The sequence below is a fragment of the Ursus maritimus genome, unplaced genomic scaffold, assembly GCF_017311325.1.
Source record: "Ursus maritimus isolate PB19 unplaced genomic scaffold, ASM1731132v1 scaffold_2, whole genome shotgun sequence".
NCBI classification, from domain to species: Eukaryota; Metazoa; Chordata; class Mammalia; order Carnivora; family Ursidae; genus Ursus; species Ursus maritimus.
Window position 1 is genome coordinate 100855796 of NW_024424452.1, and position 18815 is coordinate 100874610.

General features: G+C 47.6%; 1 protein-coding gene across 1 annotated transcript in view; it reads left to right on the top strand.

Moving 5' to 3' along the window:
• IGFN1 (immunoglobulin like and fibronectin type III domain containing 1) overlaps positions 1-14971 on the top strand; it is a 56130-nt gene extending 41159 nt beyond the window's left edge. Inside the window, exons 24-25 of the mRNA XM_040634510.1 lie at positions 13867-13976; positions 14813-14971. Coding sequence (XP_040490444.1) covers positions 13867-13976; positions 14813-14971 — 269 coding nt within the window. The remainder of the gene's footprint in view (positions 1-13866; positions 13977-14812) is intronic.
• The last annotated feature ends 3844 nt before the right edge of the window (positions 14972-18815 follow it).

Below are 18815 nucleotides of genomic sequence, written 5' to 3' on the forward strand. Positions count from 1 at the left end.
AGTTTGGCTCCAGGTTCATCCATTTTATTGATCTTTACAAAGAACCAGCTTTTGGTTTCATTGATTTTCTCTGTGAGTTTTCTGTTTTCAATTTCATTGATTTCTGCTCTTATCTTTGCTATTTCCTCTCTTCAGCTTACTTTGGGTTTAACTTGCTCTTTTTTTCCTTCCTGTTAAGGTCAAACCTTAGATCACAGATTTTAGACCTTTGTTCATTTATAACACAAGCATTTAATACTGTGAATTTTCCTTTAAATGCTGTTTTACCTATATGCACGTTTCGATACATGTATTCATTTTCATCCCATTCAAGTTATTTTCTAACTCACTTTATGACTTCTTCATTTAGCCATGGATTATTTAGAAGTGTGTTTTTTAATTTTGAAATAGGTGAGATTTTCCAGGTATCCCTTTTTGACTTCTACTTTAATTCTACTTCAGTTAGATAACACACTTCTATGATTTTACCTTTTTAAAATCTAATGCAACTTGTTTCATGGCCCCAAATATGGTCTGTCTTGTTAAGTATTCTCTGTGCATTTGAAAGGATGTGCATTCTGCTTTCGTTGCGGGGAGTGTCACGCAAATGTCAATTAAGTGAAGTTGGTTGATGGTGTTCTTGGAATCTTCTGTATCCTTACTGATTTTCTTTCCATTTGTTCTCTCAGTTACTGAGAAGGGAGTGTTGACGTAGCCAACAACACTGTGGATTTATCCAGGGTACATAATATATATCTTTAATTTATCACAGTTTACATTCAAATAATACACCTCTTCCTGTACAGAGTAAGAACCTCATCAGGGTACTTGCGTTTCCTCCTCCCGTCCCCTGTGCTATGTTATCATGCTTTTTACTTCTACATAAGTTATAAACCCCAAATACACGATTATTTCTGCTTTAAAAAACTCAACTGTCTTTTAAAGATATTTTTAATGAGGGGAAAAAAGTGTATATTTACCATTTGCCGTGTTTTTCATTCTTTTGTGTAGATCCAGGTTTCCATTTGGTATCATTTTGTTTCTGCTTAAAGAACTTCTTGGAACATTTCTTGTACTGCAGGGCTCTTGACAATGTATTTTCTCAGCTACCATTCATCTGAAGAAGTCTTTATTTCCCCTTCATTTTTTCCAGAGCCTACCAGAGAGATAGTTATTCAATGTTTTATTATATAAACATTCACAGAAAAGCTGAAAGAATTATACAGTGACCCATACGCCCATCACCTGGATTCTACAGTTAACATTGTTTTATCTGTTTCATCAAGTATCTAACCACCTACGCAACTCTCCATTCATCCATGAATCCATCCTATTGTTTTTTATACATTTCAAAGTAAGTTACAAACAAGAGTACACTTCACACCTGAACACCTCAGCATAGCAAGACTTTCGTCAGGTAAAGGATTTGGCCACTAGGGGGCTGCCAAGTGCCGTCAAAAGCATTAGAAGGTACGTGAGTCTAAAGTCTAAAAGTGTCATGTGCTGGGGAAGGTCTGAGGAAAAAGTTTCCTGAACTGTAAGGGCATCATTTAGAAGGAGAGACTCCATCTGCAATCCAGCAAGAAGAATGGAACACCTTTCATCTCCACCCTCAGGACTCCTCTCCTTGTTTTGCAGTTATTTCCATTATAAAAGAGAAAATACATCATTGACCACTCTTTCCTTCAGATGATTTGTGCTATTAAAGACAGAAATTCTTTAGCTCAGAACCTCAGAAAACTTGAAGTCAGGGTGTTATACGTGGGGAAATGAGCTGATAAAATGAATTAAATGTTCAAAAGATGAATTAAATGTCAACTTGTTGATTATTACTCTCCATGAGGGCAGGGACTTAGTTCATTAATTATCCCCAACATGGAGATAGAACTCAGACACACACTAGCGCTCAGTAAATATTTACAGAAGTAATGAGTGAATTCAAGTGCTTAATTCCAAATACAATATTCATACGTGTAAAGTTGTTACTAATAAAAATTAACACAATAGGTCTACTTTTGAAGGAAATAAAAGCTATGTAATATAACGACTATTACATTGCAAAAGGGAAAACAATTCTAAAATGTAACTCTTCCACTTCAGAAATTTTGAGGATTCCACTGAGAAGTTTTCTGGGGGAGTTTTGGGGATACGTGTGTCCGTGTCCGAGTGTGTGTGTGTGTGTCTGTGTTAAAACAATAAGGCTTAATAAAAAAAAATAAGAGTATAGAGTTTGCCCTGGAGATGGGGTGCTACAGAAATAACCCTGTTTTCCACATGTGTCCCAGGACATTCAGCTTAAGGCAACATTGCATTATCCCAGTCCCTAACTTTTGAAAAAAAAAAATTGGGAGGGGTATAGAGTCCTAGGTTGACAGTTCTTTGTTTTCATTCCAATTCTCCAAAGATGTCACTCCATTATCTTTTGACTTGTAGCTTTGTTGAGAAGTCTGCTATCATTCTTATCTGTCTTCCTGCACACGTGTGAGTCTGTTTCCTCTCCAAATAGAATATCGATTCTATGGAAGTAGGGACTGGCCGTTATTCATTCTTGGATCCTCCTCTTCTCACTTAGTCCCTGGCATAGAGTGAGCGCAAATATTTATTGATTATTCCTCGAGATGGCAATACCTCTTCCAATTTCTCAAAAGGCCCACATACAGAGATTCAACCACACACATATCTTTTCCTCTCTTGACTCAATGAATAAAAGTGAAAGAAGGGGGATGATGAGGCAAATTAATAGAAATGGACGTAACTGTTTGATTTAAATGCAACCTCCAGTCATACTGGACTGAGGCCATTTACCTAATTCTATGGCAATGGGGAGAAAGACTTTATCTGAACAAATTCAAAAATGAAATATTTACTGTTATTTACAACAGATAATGGCTTTTTTAAAGATTTTATTTATTTGAGAGAAAGAAAGAGAGAGAGTGAGAGCACAGAGGGAGAGTGAGAGGGAGAAGCAGACGCCCTGCTAAGTGGAGGACACCCCCCAATGCAGGGCTCCATCCCAGGACCCCTGGGATCAAGAACTAGACCGAAGGCAGATGCTTAACAGACTGAGCCACCCAGGCGCTCCAGCCTTTTTCAATAAGTAGGGAAATGGGGCTTGGATAATTAATAAACTATTTGAGAAAAAGTAAGTCAAGGCTCCCTTCATACCATATACCAAAATACATTTTAGATGAACTAAAGGACAGTAATAGAGTGAGTGTGCATGTAAAAATAATAGGAAAAATAATGAGTTGTTATTCGTTTCATCTTGGTCCTGGAAAAAAAGACTTGCTAAACCTTTTACATCAAAGATAAAAACTTTGTGTAGAGTTGATTATATAACGAGATAACTTTTGAGTTTTAAAAAGACCAAAAACAAAGTTAAAAGGCAAATGGCAAATTAGTTTTAAATTTTTACAGCACCAAGGCACCTGGGTGGTACAGTTGGTTAAGTGTCTGACTCTTGGTTTCGGCTTAAGTTGTGATCTCAGGGTTATGAGGTCGAGCCCTGCTTCGGGATCCCTGCTCAGCATAGAGTCTACTTGAGATTTTTTTTCTCCCTCTCCTTCTGCCCCTCCCTCTCATGCTCTCTCTCAACTAAATAAATAAATCATTTTTAAAAAGAAAATTACAGCATATATGACAGTCAAAAATTTAACTATAAATAGAGTTATCAGTCAATAAGAAAAAGACACTGTAATATGCAATTGCACAAAAAGGAAACATGTAGTTTATCAAAAAAAAGTATGAAGCAGGGTGCCTGGGTAGCTCAGTCGGTTAAGCGTCTGCCTTCAGCTCAGGTCAGGATCCCAGGGACCTGGGATTGTGCCCCACATCAGGCTCCCACCTCAGCGGGGAGTCTGCTCTCCCTCTCCTTCTGCCCCTTCTTCCACTCATGCTCTCTCTTGCGCACTCATTGTCTCTCAAATAAATACATAAAATCTTCAAAAAAATAGGAAGCAAATTTTACAATTATGTGCCCCTTATTACCACTCAATTTAACAAACATTAAAAAGAATCACCTAGGGGAGCCTGGGTGGCTCAGTCAGTTGAGCTTCCAACACTTGGTTTCAGCTCAGGTCGTGATGTCAGAGTCCTGAGATCAAACTCTGCGACAGGCTGCATGCTCAGTGGGGAGTCTGCTTGAGATTCTCTCTCCCTCTCCTTCTGCCCTTCCCCCGTTCGCATGTGCTGTCTCTCTCTCACATGTTCTCTCTCTTTCTCAAATAAATTAATAAATCTTAAAAAAAAAAAATAAAAAGAATTACCCAATGTGTTAAATATATAAATTTCCATACACTGCTGGTCTATAAGTTGATATAATATCTCTCCAGAAAAATGAATTAACGTGTATCAAAAGCCTTAATATGTATAAGTCTCTCAGTGATACAGTAATTTTACTTTTCTATATTTATTATTATGAGGTCAAAAGAGACTTTTTCAGAAAAACAGAGAATTTACTACCAACAAACTCAGAATAATTTCCATTCTACCCTTCAGATAGAAGAAAAATGATTCTAGAAATAAGTTCTGAGATGTAAGAAAGAATGATCAGCAAAGATATTTTTAAATATTTGGGTAAATAAAAAGCACTGGCTGCAAGTAATAATAATCATAATATTTAATAAGAGACTACAATCCTGGAAAAAATTAGGCGTAATTTGGGAAAGGAGTGATCAGAGATAAAATATAAAAAGATATCTATTATCTTTAAACTTTAAGTGTACCTATTGGGGATAACTAGAGTAATGCCTAAAATAATAGACCCAGAATATATAACTTTCAAACAAAATACAGAAAGAGTAAAATAACTTCAATCAATCCAAAAGAGGACAAGTAAGAGAGGAGGAGGAGGAGAGGAAGAAGAGGAGTGACAGAAGGTGGGGAAAGGTGGAGGAAGACAGAGTAGAAACAGAAATACTGGGACAAATATGAATAAATAATCAGTAATCACAAATAGTTTAAGTCAAGTTATCCAGTTAAAAGACAAAGATCATCAGACTGGATTTTTAAAAACCAGTTATGTCCTCTTTACTAAAGACACAGTTAAACACAGGACTCCAAAAGGTGGAAAGTTGAAGAACAGAAAAAAGATATTCCCAAGTAAATACTAGCCAAAACCAAAAACTAAAACTAAAACAAACAAATAAAAATAACCCTTGATAAAACTTTGTTGGTAACGGATAAAATCTTTAAGAACAACACCATTACTAGAAGTAAGTGGAGTGATTACAAAAGGTTAAAATGCTTATGTTCACTAGGAAAATATAACAATTCTGAGCTGGTATACACCTCAACACAGAGCCCCCAAATATCTTTTAAATATAGCTGCAACATTGTCCACAATAGCTAAATCGTGGAAGGAGCCGAGATGCCCTTCAACAGATGACTGGATTAAGAAGTTGTGGTCCATATATACAATGGAATATTACTCAGCTATCAAAAAGAACGATTTCTCAAATTTGCTGCAACATGGACGGGACTGGAGAAGATTATGCTAAGTGAAATAAGTCAAGCAGAGAAAGACAACTATCATATGATTTCTCTCATCTATGGAACATAAGAACTAGGATGATCGGTAGGGGAAGAAAGGGATAAAGAAAGGGAGGGTAATCAGATGGGGGAATGAAGCATGAGAGACTGGACTCTGAGAAACAAACTGAGGGCTTCAGAGGGGAGGGGGGTGGGGGAATGGGATAGACTGGTGATGGGTAGTAAGGAGGGCACGTATTGCATGGTGCACAGGGTGTTATACGCAACTAATGAATCATCGAACTTTACATCAAAAACTAGGGATGTACTGTATGGTGACTAACATAATATAATAAAAAATATTATTATAATAAAAAATAAATAAATATAGCTGCAAAACATCAAAAGCAAGAATTGATAGAATTACAAGAAAAAATAACTAATCGTTGTGATAGTGTACCACTCTTCTTTCAGCAGTTAATATATCAAGCAGGCAAACAAGTAACAAGGATATAGAAGATGTGAACAGCACTATTCACGAGCTTCACATACGGATACACATAGACCATTGCGCCCAACAAATAGGGAATAGCATTCTTTTAAAGCACACATGAAACACTTACGAAAGTCACTATGTACTCGGCCATGAAGCTAGCCTGAACAAACTTTAAATGATCGACATCGTGTAGACCACACTGACCACAATCCAGTTAAGTAGGAACTCAATAATAAAAGATACACAGAAAAAAATCTCATACAATTGGGAATTTAAAAATACTTTTATAAACAATTGATGATTCAAACAACAACCACAAAAAGCATAGTGGAAAAGAAAAATATATTTAGAATTAATGATAATAAATAATATTAAAACTATATATACAAACTTGTAGACGTCAGTGAAAATCAAAGGTAGAAGGAAATTTTTGACTTATGTGCTTATTCTGAAAGAGAAAAAAAGGCTCAAAGTCAATGAGAGGAGGATTGGTGTCAGAGACAATTTATCTACTCTTCCGCGGTTGATATGATCCTGACACTGAGTTCTGGCCAGTGGCGTGTGGGCAGATGTAATGTGAATAGCTTCTGGATCTAACACTTAAAACTTGCTTTGCAAGCATCCACTTTCTAGATGCAAGGAATCCTTTGTAGGACTCCCTGGCTCTAGAGCATGGTGGAGCCAAATGATGAAAGTTGCTCAAGCTCCTGAATGACTTTAGGTAGAGCAAGGTCATGCCTGCCAGTCCACTGAACTGTGCCATATTAGGCTACTGAGGTTTGGAGGTTGTGATGGCAGTTAGCCCATCCTAATACAGCAAATAACCTTTAAAAAACAAAAAACCCAAAAACAACAACAACAACAACAAACAAACCAACAACGTTTAAAAACTTAGACGAAAACAACAAAAGATAAAAATAAATGAAATAAAACACATCATAGAGAGGATAATCATATTCAAAGATTATCTCTTTGCAATGGTTAATCATATTGACAAACCTTTGTCATGATTAATCACAGGGAGAAAGAAATGACAAAAATAAACACTAAGAATGAAAAAGGATGCATAACAGACTGAACAGAAACAAAGGATACTGTTTAAAACTACATGTTAATACATTTGAAAATTGTAATGGAATGTGTGAATTCATAGAAAAAGATCATTTACCAAAACAGACTCAAGAAGAGATGGAAAGCCTGAATAGTCCTATATCATTGAAGAAATTCAGTTGGTAGCTAAGCATTTTCCCCACAGAGAAAACATAGTCCAGCAGTTTGATAGGTGAGAAGTTCTTCCAAATGTTTGAGAACATTTACAATCTTTAAAAACTTCTCCAGAAAGTAGAAAAAGGAGTCCTCTCCAACTTGGTAAGTGAGATTAGCCTAACCCTGATGCCAGAACCAAAAGGACAGCACAAAGGAGGAAAACTGTAGGCCAATCTAACTCATTAGCATCGATGCAAAATCCCTAACAAATTATTAGCAAACTGAGTCCAGTACATGACCAAGATAGGTTTCTATCAGACTTGCAGTACTAGATTCATATTAAAAAATGATTCATGTAATTCGCCACACTGATAAAATAAAAGAAAAGTCATACAATCCTTTCAACAGATGTACAAGAAGGCTTCAGTGCAATTCAACATGTAATGACGGGTAGCAGAGTGTGTTACAAACACGGACTCTGGAACCAGGCTGCCTGATTTTGAATGCTGACTGTACCATTAGGACCTTTGTAACCTTCAGCAAGGAATTTCATCTCTCCAAGCTTCCATTTCCTTCTTATCTGTAAAGAAGAAGATAATAATAGTACTTTCCTCATAGGTTTGTTGTGAGGACTAAAATAATTTATAAATGTAAAGCATTTAGAACAATCCTTGCATGTGGTAATACATATTTGCTCTTATAATATTAGTGATTTAAAAAAACTCTTAGCACACTAGGAAAAGAAGTAAACATCCATACTGCCCATAAAGGGCACTGACAAAAAACCTGCAGCAAACATCATAATTACTGTTGAAATTTTGAAAGCGTTCTCTTTAAAATCTGAAGAAAGACATTGTGCCTACTGTCATCATTTATGGTTAACATTGTACTGGGGCTCCTAGCCAGTGCAAGAAAAACAAATAAATCAGAACTGGAAAGAAAGAAACAAAGCTAGCATTACTTATGGACACTAGGATTGCCTATATGCCAAATGCAAAATAATCTACAAATTATACAAATCGAGAAGAGAATTTAACAAAAGTTATGGATAAAATAAATAATATACAAAAATAATTTGTATTTTCATAAACAGCTATACACAATTAGAAAATGTAACTTTAAAAAGATATCATTTAGAATAGCAATAGATCATTTAGATCTATTCCTATGTATTTTTATGAAAATTGAAAAATTTTAAAAGGCATAGGTAGATAGACATACTATGTTCCTGGGTAGGAAGACAATATTACCAAAACATCAGTTCTCCCCAGAGTTATCATTAGATTCAATGCATTTCAATTTAAAAAAATCCCAAAAGGGTTTTTAATACAAATTAATAAAGCAATTCTTAAATTTATGTGGATGATGGGACGCCTGGGTGGCTCAGTCGTTAAGCGTCTGCCTTCGGCTCAGGGAGTGATTCTGGGATCGAGCATTCTGGGATCGAGCGCCACATCAGGCTCCTCCACTGGGAGCCTGCTTCTTCCTCTCCCACGCCCCCTGCTTGTGTTCCCTCTCTCGCTAGCTGTCTCTCTGTCAAATAAATAAATAAAATCTTTAAAAAAAAATAAAATAAATTTTATGTGGATGAACAGAGTCCAAAAAAAAAAAAAAAAGTCAAAACATTCCTGAAAAAGAATAAAAAAGAAATAAGGAGACTTGTCTTATCAGTTATCAAGATTTATTCTCTCTACAGACATTAAAACAGTGTGATTTGGGTGTACCAACAGACGTACAGAAACAGCAGAACAAGTAGACACGTGTCTATTTGGGAACTTGATTTATGGCACAGTGGGCATTGTAAATCAACAAGAAAGAGTCAACTCTTTACTCTGTTCTAGGACAATCGGTCATCCAGGTGAAGTCAAATCGCTACCTTTACTAATCATAAAAGTGAATTCCAGGTATATTAACAATTTATATGTAAGTGGTGAAACTATACATCTTAGAAGAGACTGTAGGAAAATGTCTATTTTACTTTGATGTCTGGAAGGATTTCTTCAACGAGATGCCAAAGGCAAAGCCATAAAGGAAAAGAGTATAAATTCGACTATATTAAAATTAGGCCTGTGTTTTCATCCAAAGACAACAAAGTGTACGAAAGAATAAGCCAGACGGTGAAAGATTTGCACATACATGTGTCAAAGAGTTATTTTCATAATTAGTGTCTATGACGACCCCTTGAAATAGATGCGAAAAAGATAAACATTTCAAGAGAAAAATGAGCAAAAGACAACCAGAGCTTTCATACAAGAGGTAGTATGAATATGGGTTCATAAATATATGGGAAAGTCTTCAACTTCATTTGCAGCTCTAAACTCTAAGCCCTAACTTGTAACACTTAAACACACAATCAACGTTAAGCACACAGCTATGTAACACTTGACCTCTGCCAGCCTGGCGAACATCAGCTCTCCGTTCAAGCGCGGGTAAGACCGTGAAGCATGGGAACTCTCACCCGCGGCTAGTAGGGGTGTGAATTCAAGAAGTTCCGCCATTCCCTCCTCAAGGTGACCATGACAATCGTATTGGCGAGCGCTCTCCAGAGGAACAGAACTAATGGGATATATAGAGATTTAGACGTACGTAGAGATTTATCATGAGGGATCCTGGAGGCTGATACATCCCACGGTCTGCTGTCTGCAAGCCGGAGGCCCGGGAAAGCCGCTACCGTAGGTCTAGTCCAAACCTGAGCGCCCAGGAACCGACAACTGGGGGAGTCAATGCTGTCAGCCCCGGCCTGAGCCTCAGGAATGTCGGCTGATGGATGCCAAGTTTTAAGCAGAGCGCAAATTTGCCCTTCCCCTGCCGTTCTGTCTTTATTCAGGCCCTCAACGGGTTAGGTGGTGCCCACCTGCACCGGGGAGGAGCGCCCTCTTTCCTCAGCGGACAGAGTCAAATGCTCACCTCTTCTGGAAGCACTCTGATGGACACACCCAGAAACCGTGTTTTGCCAGCTCTCTGGGCATCACTTACCCCAGCCAAGCTGCCACATAAAATTCCCCATTATAGGAATTCCATCTTTTGAGGCAGCAACCCCGCTCCTGGGTATATATAGTCTAGATGAGAAACTTTTGTCTATGTGCCCCGTGGAAAAGGACATTCATTGCCGCATCGTGGCTCCTACCATAGCCGCAGACTGGAAACAACCCAATATCCATCAACAGTAGGATAGATGGAAAAAGAAAATGCAATGTAGTAAAGCTTAGAAAAGGAATGAAGATGTGCTATGCTGGGTTCTAGAGCCACGGCCTGAGGCTTCTGGAGTGAAGAGCTTACCGAGCTTTGGATGGCCCCAGTCAAGCTGCCGCTGAAGTTCCCAGAAGCCACAGGGGTGGCCGAGCAGGTATGGGCCAGTGTCCCTCCACAGAGACTGGCCCAGGCGCTCTGCGCCCAGGAGAAGTGGCAGGTCAGCTGGTGAGGCTGCAGGAGAGGCTGTCCCACTTGTCCCGAGGCTGCTCCGCCCAGAGCTGGGCTGGGTCCAGGCATCAAGCTCCTGCCTGGAGTGCCTTGTCCAGTCCCGGCCTCCAGCCTCTGCAAGACCCTGCTGATACCCCAGTCTCTGCGGAAAGGAGTGTGGGAGGCCCAAGAGGCTGCCTGGAAGCCAGAGCAGAGGCTGGGGTGGGACCCAGGGAACCTCAGAAGCAGAGAGGGCCGTGGGTGGGGGCAGGGGGCCGGCTCTCTCAGGCTCTGCAGCCGCAGCTGGACAGGAACGGGGTGGGGGGGGGCTGGGGAAGGTGAAGGACGGGGTGATAGAGCTGAGGGGTGGCCCCAGGGTGCACCAGCTGGTGGGAGCAGGGTGGGTCAGACAAACTGCACTGAGCATCGCAAGGCTACCACTGCCTCCTGGGGACCTGGGGCGCCTCCCTTAACCACCCCGGGTCTTGGGCTTTCCCCCAGTCGGCTGATACTGCAGTCCTGCCTGCCTCACAAGGCCACGAGGCAGTACGAGCACCCAGTGGTGTTATAACCGGCTCCCCGGTGCGTGGCCTTCATCGCCCTGCCGATGGCAGCTGATGGCAGCAGGCCCTTTGGTGGCAGTACTATTGGGGCAGAGAAGACCTCATGGGCTGGCTCACCCCTTCCCCTGCGGATTCTTTCCTAGCTCCGAAGCCTCAGGGTTCCCCAAGCACTATCCTCATTCATGTATCGATTCCCTCACCTGGTTGTTACTGAGTGCTTATGACGTGCCAGGCCCCAGCTGGGAGCTAAGAGAACAAAACACAGTCTGTTCTCTACGGTAGAGCCCCTGTTCCAGGAGCGCACTGGCCAGTGACCGGGCAGGTGCACTCCTGCTGAGTCAGTGCAAGCTTACAGGGAAGCACGGGGGCCACGGGAAGGCACCTAACCCAGCTGAGGGGAATCAAGGCAGGCTTCCTGGAGACAGTGGCACCTGAACAGAATCCCAAAGACAAATTAGCAATTAGGGTCCTAAGGAGGAGTTTCTAGAGAGAGGTGCCAGCAAACAGTGGGCACATGTGGGAGAAAGAGAAGTAAAGTTTGGGGTTCACAACTGAATCTTCAGGATGGGGCCTCACTGTCAGCTGAGAGGGGCAACAGGGAGGGGAGGCCACACACGAGTGTCTGGTACATCCAGGTGGTGAGGCTGACCAGGAGACGGGTAGGGGATTGGGATTGGAGATGTCCCTTTGGTTAGGAGAATGTGGGAGGGGGTGTGGTCGCTCTGGGGTAGGATGTCAGAATGGGCCCCAAGGTGGACCGAGGGCTCAGAATTAGCCAAGGGGGTAGGAAGGAAACCAGTAGAGTGTTAAGGAGGAAAGGATCTGGAAGCCTGGAGGGTCCGGAAGGTCAAGGAAGGTCAAGCCTGAGAAGGCTCTATTCAGTGTGGCTGGAGTGGAGAGAACCGTCTCTTCCAGAGCAGGCATCTCTATGGGGCCTGTGGGGCAGGAGGGACAAAGGGGCCCCACGGTGGAGGGGCTGGGGGTCAGGGGGTTCTGGCCTTTCTTCATGGAGCCCCTGTGGGTGAGGGGCCCAGCAGGCACTGTTTGGAGTGGACTGGAGAGGGAGCAGGCCCGGGACCCCAGGTGAGCCCAGCTGGGCTACAGGACTGAAGCTTCCTACGCTGCCAGCCCCACAGGAGGTGAGCACGAAGGCATGAGGACAGCTGCCCCACACCCACCGTGGGGTTTGGCTAAGAGACTGTGAAGAGCTTGGGGGTCACAGCATTAAGGATGTTGGCAAGAATGGGCCACCATAGTAGGGGCGTGGCCAGGAGAGCAACTTGTGCTGGGGGCCTTCATGGAGGAGGTGACATTTCACCTGGAGCTTGATGGATAGGAGGTCAGCGAGGAAGAACATGGACCAAGGCACGGAAGAGGATGACTCAGCATCCTTGGGGCCCTGGAATGAATCTGGGGTGGCGGCAGGAGGGGAGGCCTTGAGCACACCCTAAGGGATCGGGCATTCATCCTTTGGTCCATTTGTCTTTGGGTAGCCAGCTAAATGTTTTCGCCAGGAAGTGACCTGGTTCCTGGTCCAGCTTGGCCACTTGCTCTATGTCCAAATGGGTAAAGCAAGCGCAGCCTGCCCCCTCCTGCTGGACCCTTGCGAGGACTGAATGGGATCATATAAGCAAGAAGGCCAGGAGCTCCAGACCAGGTCCCCGATGGCCATGGGAGATCAGCACTGCCCAGAGGGGGGTCCTCCCCGCACCATTCTCCTCAAGACCCCCCCCCCCAAGGGTCAATGTCGGCCTCTTACAAGAGATACCTGGAGAGGGAGCAGAGAGAAGTCCTGAGAGCTGCCCAGAAGCCTACGGCAACAGCCCGTGCCTGCCTTCCCTCCACCACTTCATGCCTGCAAACCTCCCTTTCCCCACCTGTCAGAGGGCGGTAACAGGCCTGTGTTTGGGGGTCATGAGAATGAAGTGAGGAAATGTGTGCAGAGCGCTTAGCAGGCAGCAGGTGCCCACGATGTGAGAATACATGGTCATGAATAAGGGCAATCATAGGAGGCTTCATTGCCAGGTTGCTCAGGATCTCACTGGCCCAGGGAACAGGGGTTGGCCTGGGAGAATGGAAAGCTGGGGAGGAGGCTCTGCTCCTGTCTCGTCCTCCAAGAGCCCTCCCCGCCCCAACCATGCCGGGTAGCGGGTCAGGGACTCTCTCATTGCCCTGGAGAGCCCTTTCGTAGCACCTGAGAGCACAGCCAGTGGAGAGCCCTGGGCCAGGACACCTGGCCTCTGACTGAGCTCTGAGAGACTTTGGGCAAGCCCCCTCCCCTATCTGTGCCCCCAAGGTTCCTTCCTATTTGGTCCGTGTGTCTGATACTCTCTGGCCGTCGTGGGGCTGTGCCTCCATTCCTCCCACACTCCTGAGTACATCTCCCCAGGCGTGTGCACTCCTGCCCAGGGGAGGAAAACACGACTTATATGGCAATGGTGTGACAGTGTTACCGGCACCTTCCCCAGGGTACTTGTGACATGGAGTCCTGGGAGCCAGCAGGTCAGGCTACAGTCGGGATTTGAGGAGACCCGACAGCAGCCTCTCCTCAAGCCCTCTGTGAGGCGGGGAGGCAGAGCTGCTGTCCGGAGATGGATGGGGGGCTCGGGACAGGGAAATGGGTGGAAGCAAATAGGCAGCCAGGTGCTGTTCCTGAGTAAACATGAGTAGGTGGCAACAGTCATGTCAGGCCATGCACGGACGTTCTTAAGGTTTTTAAGTCTGCCGCGGGCCTGAGAATACGCTTACAATCAGGTTCCCGCTCCGTGAGGCTTGCTAGAAAGCCTACAGCCAGAGAGTTCCATATTCCATGTGAGGTGCTGGCGGTGTGCGGCCACATGGCCCAGGGACCTTTGCTGGTCTGGGTGAGGACTGGAGGGTGGCATGTTCCAGGCAACGAGGTGAGGGAGAGAATTCTGGGGGGAGAAGAGCCTGTGCATTCTCAGAGGCCAGGAGAAGTGCCTTCCAGTCACCAGAGAAACGCCCACGGTGGCTGGACACCATGGTCTGTGGGAGTAAGAGAGGGGCTCTGAAGGGCACATGATGAGGGGAAGAGACATGCCAGGGTGCTTCCCAGAAGGGGGAGAGCTGGGGCAAGGAAGAAGGTATCACTGAACACTGACCCTATGGCCTTTGAGTCCCGTTTCAAACACCACATGTCAGAACCCCAGGACATCATGTGATGACATTTTGGGTACTCAGTGACCTGGGAGAGCCAGGGTGTGCTGCAGCTGTCCCGGCCCAGTCCTGGGTGAGCAGCCTGGATCCCCAGGCCACAGAGGATGGTCTGATCTGACTCCCTCGGGGGATGCATAAGGCCCAGAGAAGGAACGTGCCCTGCCCAGAGTACCACAGCAAGTTAGTGGCAGAACTGGGAGTAAAATCAAACTCCCAGTTTAGTGTTCTTTCCACTCTCCCCTCCAGGGCTTGAACTTGTCCCAGGGGTGAGGCTGCAGGTCCCGCAGGCTCTCTGCACCGAGCGGGAGCTCTGGCTGAGCCGGAAGTGGGCTTCAATCCCAACGCCATCGCTTACTAGTTGTGGGGTCTGGGGCAAGTTGTTTCATATTTCAGATCCCTGAGCCCAGTTCCTTATATGTACCATGGAGATCATCCTAGAACCTCCCCCAGTGTGCCGTTGTGAGGATCCAACATTACTCCATACCCCGGTGCTGGTATTTCTAAATCTCCTCTCACACCCCAGCTGGAGGTCCAGGAGGCCCAGCTCTCCAACACCACTGAGTGGCTGGAGCGGGCGGAAGGCAGTCAGGGCAGTGGGGCCCACCAGTGGAAAGGCCTGGAGCTCCAGGAGAGCACAGGTGGTGGGGAGGGGACAACAGAGACCTCTCAGCTCTTCCTCTGAGTCCTGGTTATCACATGTCCTGCCATCCCAGACTTGACCACCAGGTGGTACCACAGGCCTTGCAGGAGCAGGGCTGGAGAAGGAAGCCGCTGGGACAAGGAGAAGGCCCTTTGAGAAATCTGGTAAGGGGGGGCGGGAGGGGGACAGGGAGGAGGCTGGAGCCCAGAGGAGGTGGTGGGCACTAGCAGGTTCTCCCCCTCCAGGTCTCTCTTGGAGAACTTCATGCTGGACCCAGGACCCCTATACTGAGCCTGGGTGAGGGATATCTCCTTCCCCAGCCCACTCCCCTCATCACCCTCCATGGTCCTCAGCCTGGCCAGACCCTTAGTTTGAGCAGACCCTCAGCCTGAGATCTTCTGGGGGTCAGGCCTAGGGCCCTGGATGGCACTGAGAAGAGCTTCTGAGTGGAGGTCAGGAGGCAGGAACCTTGGAGGTCTGGGTGTCCTGCATGGCCTGTGGGTGAGGACAGTAGGCCTGCCTACAAGTAGGACCCAGCCGGACACCACCCTCCCTCTCCTGCTGCTACATGGACCTGTTTGGCCTTCTCACCTCTCCTCAGGTGTACTTCTCTTTAACACCTTCCCTCCAGGATCCTGGGCAGGATTCCAGACTGCGTCCCCCTCTCCCCCTGCTGGACCCTGGATAGGACAGGGTTAGAACAGAGGCCAGGCCCACAGAGCGGACCCACTTCTCTTCTTCCCGAGTCCAAAGCTGGGGGTCTCCCTGAGGGTCAAAGAGTGGTGCCGGGGGCAAGGCCAGAGTGGAGCTCCCTTGGGGCCCAGGCTCAGATGGCCTGGACAGGACTGTAGGATGTCCCGACAAAGACAGGGTATGGCGACCGCCAAGGAAGAGTAGATGGGGCTGATGGCAGAGAAAACTGACACCAGTCCTGGCCAGGGGCTCAGACCCAGGGCTGACACTTGGCTGCCTGTCAACGTGTCCTTCCTGGACAATGAAGTGGGACCGTCTCCCTCCACCCTCACCCACCTCAGTTGGGGAGCTGCGCAGTGGCCCGGGAGGGAGGCACCCCCAGGGCGCAGCCTTCACTGCTGACAGCTCTGTCGCACTCCTAGGACACGGTGTCCTGGGTGAGGTGACTGGGATGTGGGGCAGGGGCTGGGCACAGGCTCAGGGAGGGTGGGGTCCCCAGGAGGAGAGAGACAGGTGCTTCTCCTCAGCTCTTGGCTGCAGCTGATGCTGGTGGGGTGCTGCCCGCACGGAGCTGTGGGGACGGGCTCCTCCCAGTGCAGAGTGAGCTGCCCGTCGGCCTTGGGTGATGCTACCAGCTCCGACCTCCCTTGGAAGGCAGCCGATCCCTTCCCAGCAAAGCCCCAGACCCTACAGCCAGTACAAAGCCCTTTCTGCCTGCACACCACCCCAGACAGTTCTTTCTGGAGCTCTCCTCCCTGTGTGGACCCCACCCCTGGGAAACCCAGCTCTGTCCCTCTGTCCCCCTCACCTCCTCTCCCCAACCCCATGAACAGTTCCCACCCCCAGGAGCCCACTCTGGGCTCCCGGCTGGACCACGGAGGAGATGCGTAAGTGCCTACTAAGGCAGGGGGCCACCCCCGCCTCCAGCTGTGTCCCTGCTCAGAGGGCTGCCTGGAGTCCTGGGAGCTGTTCTCACATCCACAGGACAGCAGGCTTGGCGAGCCTCCCGCCGGCCCTGCGTGCCCACCACTGCTCTGCTGTCCTATCCCATCTCCACGGGCAACATCCCCCAGGACAGCCCACTCCCGGGTCCAACAGCTGGAATCTGCGTGTACTTGACCTGGGAGCAGCACGCCCTGGGCAGAGCAGGCCTTGGCAGGATTGGAGAAAGCCAGGGATGCAGCAGGTGGGGCCACGGGGGGCCACACGAACTTGGCCCCTGGAGGCTCTGGTGCGCCCCTCCCTCAGCCTCTTAGCTTGCTTGGGGGAGAAAAGGCCCAGTTCTGCTGAGCTCACCATTTTCGAGCTCCTTCCTGAGAGGTGTTTTGTTTTTTAACGATTAGGGAGTTGGCCCACGTTGGCTCATCCTGGCAGCATCACGGGCGCTGGCAAGCTCCCTAAGGAGCCCCGGGAGCTGGGGGCTGCCTGGGGCCGCTCTGTGCCTCCTCCGATGGGACACTGCTGGCCTCCCCCCCCCCTTGAGCTANGGGGGAGGGGGGGGGGGCAGGTGATGGGTCTGGCCCGCAAGTGAGGTGGGGGAATTCGCACCTGTTTCAGGGGAGAGAATGTGGCTTTGTTGTTTCCTGGGCCTGCAGATAGTAGACCCACCCCTCCCCCAGACCCGGCCTTGCCCAGGGAGCTGTCACCCAGGAGCCCACCTACTCCCCAGAGCCAGGAAAGGCTGCCCCTGCCCCACTAGAGGCCAGGCCCAGGTGTAGGCTCTGGTCCCCCTGGTGAAGGTCACTGGGTGCATGGACCGCTCACTGGGGGACTTCCCCCACCCCCAGGTCTGGGGAGGCTGGCCAGGGTGGGGCTGGCCCACCAGCCCCGGTGAAAACCCGCTGTTCCCCTGGCAGCAGCACCTGCCCACCCCCCCCCCACCCCCACCCGCCGCCTGCGTCAGGGGAGCTGTCCGCGCTTGCACCCGGCTTCCCAAGCGATGAGACATGGCTCCCAGCCTGCCTCCCCAAGCCGCTGGCAGCTCACACCCTGTCATCTGGGGAGCCGCAGATCCCGGGAGCGCTCCCAGAGCCCCTCTCCCTGGGCAGTAGACCTGGGACCCTGGCCCTCTGGAGGAGGGAGGCCAGCCATGGACTGTAGGGAAATGAACCTGGATCCCCCTTTGAGAGCTCCAACCAATTCCCCCAACCGAGCCTCGAGGGTGCAGCCGAGGATCAGAAAGGAACCAAGGGTGAGTTCGTGTGGACTGGGCCCCCGAACTGAGCAAGGCCTGAGGAGAGCAGATTCTGGGAAAAAATGTGCACACGGAGATGGGTGTGTCCGGCCCTGCCTTCTGGACAGAGACTCACATCTCCTCCCTCCCAGGGCCCCCGCTGCCACAGGGAGCCACACCCATCGCCCCATGCGGGCCTGTCTCAGGCTACCTTTGTGAAGAGGGCATGTACCTGTCTGCTAGGCCCCCATTCATCATTTCCCTCCTTCTGAATCTGTCTCTCTCAAAAGACTTCGTTTCAGCTATCGAGGGGTGTGTTATACACAGTCAAATGCACAGACCTCCAGGGTACATTTTGATGAGTTTTGATAAATGTATACAAATCAAGCTATAGCATGTCCCCAGCCCCCCTGAGAGTTCCTCCCAGTGAAGACTCACCTGTGGGCAGGGCCTGTGTCACAATCATCTTTGTGTCTCTCCTACACCTGGCACCAGGTACTGGTTTGTACGTGGAAAGGTTTTCCCACATTGGCTTATCTTCCCTGCACAAAGGGACACTTCACACCTTCTCCCTAGTAAAGGGAGCTCATAGGGTCTAGGCTAAATCCACTCACCATGGTTTCTTTGCTCCCTATCTCTGAACTCTGTCTGCGGCTCAAGGGTCCCCTCACTCCCTGTGTGGTGCTACTTGGGCCCACAGGATCCGGGAGGCTGGGGAGCTGGGGAGCTGAATGCCCTGCCTATTCTGGGGGAACTGACAGCTGAGACTTGAGTTTGAGCACTGCCCGGGGAGGCCAGCCCACTCTGGCCTTGGGAGGCAGTGTGGCTCCAGGATTGGCCGCCACCTGCCCCAGAGCTGGAGTTAGCCCCCTCGTAGCCATAGAAGCTTTGGCTTCGGTGCTAGACCTTGTACCTCGTTCTTGCTAAGACTGGGGCAAGGCCTAATTCCCTAATCTATAAAATGAGGAGGTTATAAAGAAGGGACCTCAACCTTTTGTGGCATCAAAAATATCTTTTCAA